This window comes from Marmota marmota, unplaced genomic scaffold (assembly GCF_001458135.2).
Source record: "Marmota marmota marmota unplaced genomic scaffold, marMar, whole genome shotgun sequence".
NCBI classification, from domain to species: Eukaryota; Metazoa; Chordata; class Mammalia; order Rodentia; family Sciuridae; genus Marmota; species Marmota marmota.
In genome coordinates, this window is record NW_026000026.1 from 432,492 (window position 1) to 438,269 (window position 5,778).

At 60.4% G+C, this 5,778-nt stretch overlaps 1 protein-coding gene across 10 annotated transcripts in view; it reads left to right on the forward strand.

The window, feature by feature from the left end:
* Uckl1 (uridine-cytidine kinase 1 like 1) overlaps positions 1 to 2,367 on the forward strand; it is a 13,819-nt gene extending 11,452 nt beyond the window's left edge. For 4 of the 10 annotated variants that reach the window (XM_015478140.2, XM_015478110.2, XM_015478132.2 and 1 more), the window contains 7 exons: positions 998 to 1,096; positions 1,186 to 1,279; positions 1,357 to 1,419; positions 1,492 to 1,614; positions 1,725 to 1,832; positions 1,905 to 2,061; positions 2,147 to 2,367. In XM_015478140.2, the coding sequence (XP_015333626.1) occupies positions 998 to 1,096; positions 1,186 to 1,279; positions 1,357 to 1,419; positions 1,492 to 1,614; positions 1,725 to 1,832; positions 1,905 to 2,061; positions 2,147 to 2,226 (724 nt within the window). In that variant the 3' untranslated portion in view covers positions 2,227 to 2,367. Of the gene's footprint in view, positions 18 to 189; positions 210 to 997; positions 1,097 to 1,185; positions 1,280 to 1,356; positions 1,420 to 1,491; positions 1,615 to 1,724; positions 1,833 to 1,904; positions 2,062 to 2,146 lie in introns of all 10 variants that reach the window. The other 6 variants (XM_048810584.1, XM_048810585.1, XM_048810583.1 and 3 more) reach the window with 2 other exon arrangements.
* Positions 2,368 to 5,778: the final 3,411 nt, after the last annotated feature.

Sequence of the window (5,778 nt, forward strand, 5' to 3'; positions counted from 1 at the left end):
ACCCTCCCACCCAGAGGGTGGGTGCCGTAGCCCTGCTGCGCCTCCTCTTCCCCCTGGCCAGCTGGTGGCCGTGCTGTGCCATCTGCAGAGATGCCACTGCCCTCCCAACTAAGAGGTCTTCTCTCTTCTTTCCTCTGTGTAACCGTTTCCTGCCTTGTCCCTCCCTGAACACTCTTCACGGGCGAGCAGAGGGAGCTGCGCTGGGATATGTGAGCAGAGAGCTCGGGTTGTGCTCGCTGTGTGCTGCCCCGCTGTCCGCTCGCCTGCCCGCAGGACCCTCACCACACCCGCCCCAGCTGCCTCCTCCAGGCCCTTGCCCTGAGCCCCACCATCCCTTCCTCCTCCCCAGACTCCTCCCTTCTCTCCTGCCTTGGTCCCCCACACCCCAGTGTCACCTTCCCCTGCCCCGCCCACTCCTCCCTCCCACTTCCTGCCACCAGCACCCCTTCTCCTGTTCTACCGGCCCCACCTCTCCCAGTGCCCCTCGTGTACCCCCGTCCTTCCCTCCCCCTTCTGCCTCTCTCATGCCCACCCCCAGGCACGGCCTCAGGTGGGGCAGGCGGCAGCACTGGGCCACACTTGGGGATGGGCCTGGGCAGGGTTTGACCCCTCAGCCCGGTCATTACTGCAGGCAGAGGTCAGGAGCTGCCCGTTCTGGGGGCTGAGCCCTACCTGCAGGTGAGCCCCGTCCTGCCGGCCCTTCTGTTCCCTCCAACCCTAGGAGGGCGCCTCACATCGGGCCCTGCTCTTCCTCCGTAGACCAGACACTGTGTCTCTGCTCCCCCTCCAGGAGCTGCACCTCCTGTGGAGTTGGGGTGGGAGGTCTTCCCCCCCCCCACCCCCGACAGCCACAGCCAGGCAGCCTGCTCTCACCCTGCGCACCCCGCTGTCCCCACTGCTTAACCCCCATGGTGACGCACAGCCGTCCTGGGGGAGAGGGTGCTCTAGAATGAGATGTCTTCATTCTTGAGTGCCCCCAATCTGTTTGTGTCCCCAGGGCGGCCCTGGCCTCAGCGCACCAGTGCCACCCACTTCCCCAAACGCTGAGCGTCCTCAAGAGCACCCCGCAAGTGCGCGGTATGCACACCATCATCAGGTGAGGGCCGGCTGGAGGGGCAGGGTGGGAGAGAGGTGGGGTGGGACCCCCCTAAGCCCCCCCCTAAGCACACCCACCCCACCCGACAGGGACAGGGAGACTAGTCGGGACGAGTTCATCTTCTACTCCAAGAGACTGATGCGGCTGCTCATCGAGCATGCGCTTTCCTTCCTGCCCTTCCAGGTAGGCAGGGATCGAGTTGGGGGAGAGGGGGTGGGGCCTCTGTGAGGGCCACGTCCAGACACACCCCCTCTGTACAGGACTGTGTGGTGCAGACCCCACAGGGGCAGGACTACGCAGGCAGGTGCTATGCGGGAAAGCAGGTATGTGCACCCGGGGAGGGCGATACCTTGGCTGGGCCGGGTGTCCCACTGGCTCCGCCCTCCGTCCCCTAGATCACTGGAGTATCCATCCTGCGTGCTGGGGAGACCATGGAGCCTGCTCTGCGTGCTGTGTGCAAAGACGTGCGCATTGGCACCATCCTCATCCAGACCAACCAGCTCACGGGGGAGCCCGAGGTGCGGGACCGGGGAGGCATGGCAGTTACAGGATGGCCAGCCCAGGGAAAGGCCACGTGGCACCCCAGAGCCTGGTGGGCAGGCACTGCTGACGTCATGGCCTCCCACAGCTCCACTATCTTCGGCTGCCCAAGGACATCAGTGACGACCACGTGATCCTGATGGACTGTACGGTGTCTACTGGCGCTGCGGCCATGATGGCCGTCCGTGTCCTCCTGGTACGTGGGTCCTGAATGGGCTGCAGGCAGGCCCCTGTGCAGTTGGTATTTACCTGGCCCTTGGCTTGGCAGGACCACGATGTGCCCGAGGACAAGATCTTCTTGCTGTCACTGCTGATGGCGGAGATGGGTGTCCACTCCGTGGCCTATGCTTTCCCACGAGTGAGAATCATCACCACAGCTGTGGACAAGCGGGTCAATGACCTTTTCCGCATCATCCCAGGCATAGGTGAGCCGCCAGCCTATTCAGTGGTGTGTGTGAGCAAGGCTGGTCTCCCCAGGAAGGCTCCATACTGGGCTGCTTCTTTCTCCAGGGAACTTTGGGGATCGCTACTTTGGGACAGATGCGGTCCCTGATGGCAGCGACGAGGAAGAGGTGGCTTCCACTGGTTAGCTGCCCACGCTGACCCACCCTGTCCCCACCCAACCTCCTCCTGCCTCCTGGTGTGGGTAGGAGGAGGTTAATTTAATTTCAAAAAATGATACCAATAAAAAACATCTACACATTTTGTAAAATAAAGCTTTAGAAAATGAAGGTGTGACTGGTTAGCTGGGGTACAGGGGTGGTATCCTGGCTGGGACCTGGGCTTGGGCAGTCTCTCTCAGGGCTGTAGGTGTTGCCCACCCCAGCACCCAAGTTATAAAGCCACCACCGATAAGTCAAGGGCCCCTGGCTTCTCCAGAGCAGGACTAGGCCTGCTCCCAGCCTTGCACCCAGCCTCCCTTGTAGTTGGGGATCATTTCCTGAGGGAGAGGAGGGCAGCACTGGGACTGCAGCTTCTGGCTGTGCTAGATAGGGCCCCTAGAGCCACAGCTTAGTGGCTACCTGGCCTGGACCCAGGGAGAGGACAGGGCCACCTAGGGCTCTGTGTGTCACAGGACGCAGCCTCTGTGACCACTTCCCCCCCCCAACCATGTTTGTACCATCAAGGGGCCCAGCGGAAGTCAGTGTGTGGGCGTCTGTGGGAAGGACTTCACTGGAAGAAGCCCCGGCTGCAAGCAGATGGCCGAGGCTCAGTGGGCCAGCCATGCTGTTCAGGACCAGATACATGTCCACCCTGTCTTTGCTGCTCCTAGACTAGAGAGTGAGGGTCAGCCTCACTGGTCACTTCCAGCATCCTCTCTATGCCTATCCTGCCTGGGCCAGGGGACATAGTCATAGGCACATGGACACCCAGTGCATGTGTGGCTGTGATCTGAGCAGCAGGTGGGCTGGGACCGTGAGACACACACCCCTAAGCTCCTCAGTCCCTGAAGATCTGGCTCCTGCCTCTTTCCTGTCTCTCTGGTCTGTTGCCCCCCCACCCCCAAAGGCCATGTCATGGAAAAGCTTGTCTTGGGGCGGGGACAGGAAGTTGCTGGGCGGAGGCCAGGCCCACGGTAGCGGGCAGATAAAGGCTGGTGGCTTGTCCAAGGGGTAGCCAGGCATTGGGGACAGAGGACCAAATCAAGGCCCAGAGGTCAGCGAGAGGGCCTTCTCTACACCCTGGTGAGTGCTTTGTCCCATGTGTCCAGGGCCCCATTCACGGGCTCCTTCATTCTGAGACTCTGGGCTGGGAGCCTGCTGCACACCACGTGCCCCAGGAGCCCAGAGGCTGGAGGCGCCATTCCTCCTAGCCAGATCTTCCCAGATGAGGAGATGGGCAGGGGCCAGGTCTCTCCCGAGGGCACCCCCCCAAGTCCAGTCAGGCCACTTGGTTCTCAGATCACAGCCATAGCTGTGCCTGCAGGTGCCAACGCTAGAGGTACTTAGATGGCAGCACGCACCACAGATGGACAACTTGCAGTGTGGGAGATGAAACTTCAGGCTGAAAGAACAGGCCCAGCTGCCCACAGTCTAGTAAGGCCATCCTCAAAGCAAAGGCAGTTGTGTCCCCCTTTAGTGGGGGGCCTAGGAAAATATCCTGGAGGCAGGAGCCTGAACCCCAAGGCCCTGCCTAGCTCTTCCCACCCACAAGAAGACTGGTGCTGCTGGAAGACCCAGGCTCTGGTCTCTCCTTTTGGTGGGAGTTGGTGTCTCCTGAGGCTGGGCCACACACAGATTGGGGAGATCTTGAACCTATTCCAACCAGGGCCCCAGGGGATGTTGGAAGTGGACCACCCTCCAAATAGCCCAAGGTCTTCGGAATGCCAGTGAGGGAGAGGCACCTTTTCTGACCCCTGGGAGCCTTAAGGGCCCTCTAAAGAGGGCCAAGATCCAGCTTCGAGTTCCAATTCCTTCAGGGGGACAAGCACCACAGAGCTGCTGTGGGCACAGGGACTCCAGCTGAACTCTGCAGGCAGCCCCCAGGGGTCTGATTTGGGGCTGGGAGCCACATGGGCCTGATCCTACCCTCAGGCCCAGTGCAGACTGTGAGGGGTGAGTGGCATGCACCCTGGAGGAAGGGGAAATCAAGAGCAAGAGTCCTGCCAGGCATGGTGAGGCATGGCAGCACACAGCTGTAACCCAGCAACTCTGGAGGCTGAGGCAGGAGGATGGCAAGTTCAGGTCCAGCTTGAGCAACTTAGAATGACCCTATCTCAAAATAAAAAGTAAAATGGGCTGGGGGTGGAGCTCGGTGGTAAAACACCTTTGGGTTTAATCCGCAGTACCAAAAAAAATTTTTTAAAAATTAAAAAAACAAACAAACCAGCAATAGTCTGCTAGGCCTAAAGCAGCTTCAGAACCTAGTGGGGTGGAGGAGGACCCTGTATGCACACCAGAGGTTCCCGTGGAGTACTCAGGGTGAGGGTCTCAGAGGCGAAGCTCGCTTGTCCTGGTTCTGCCTGCTGCCCTGGGCAATGCCTCCAGGACTGTCCAACCTGAGAATGGTGAGTGTCCAGGGTCAATCTCAGGTTCGTCAGCCCGTGAGGTGCTGCCCCTTCCCAGCAGAGGCTGACTATCACAGGGTGATGATGGGTACGAGAGACAGGTAAACGAGAAATGAAAGATGCAGACCAGGAAGAGATACACAGGAGACTTTGTCACAGCTGACAAATAAAGGCCATCTCTCTATAGGAGAGAGGCAAAACAGGCTTGAGCTCTGGGACTTTCATGGGGAGGCTCAGGAATCAGAGCCAGTAAGGTCTTAATGCGGTGGCGGGGGCGTGAAAATGGTCGGGTCGGTATGAGGGAGTGGTGAGGCTTTCTCAGAAACACCCTTAGGCGGAAAACGAAATTTAAAATGGTCATGCAGATGCTAAGCAGGGCCTTTTAGGTACGCTGGCTGGGTGGGATGGGAAGCCTGGGGCACTTGAGGCCCAGTCCCAAAAGAAGGCATGCGTGAGCAGCAGACGGAGGGCTGGGCTTGGCTGCGCTACGGGAGGATGGTGCCCTACACGGGGAACCAGCGTTGGGCCACCTGGAGTCAGGAAGGACTGGCAAAGAAGCCTGGGGAAAGGGCATCTTGGGTGGAGCACCTGAGGGTTGGGGGGCCACGGCAGGAAGCAGCGGAGAGGGCCCTGGAGGCCATGGTATTCTGAAGCTTCCTAAGGTCAGGCTGGAGGTTTTGGAGCGAGGGAAGCTGGTGTGGGGAGGCGGCGGCAGGACGGAGACCTACGGAGCAGATGGCTTTGGGTTAGCTGTGCCAGAGTTAGGACAGGAACGGGCAGCTCGCATGTGGGTACTGATATAGAGCGGGTGTCCAGGGAGGGGCGGGTTGGCGAAGCAATGGTGACTACAACGGTGACATCCGCGGGGGCGACTGGTGGACCAAGCTCCCGGATCGGGTACCTTGGCGCCTCTTCACCTCTGGTCACCAACCGGCTTCCATCTGGGGCCAAGGCCCGTCCGGGCTCGAGGGCGAGGCTGGCACAGACTCGGACCTTCACGTATTCCCACAGCAGGGGACCCCGCCTACTGAGCGCGGAACTCCGACTCGCGTTCGTAGGAACCTGCGCCCGCCGGCTTGGAACTTGGTGGTGCCCCGAGCCACCGCCCGAGAGCGCCTCCGCAGCACGCAGCTGT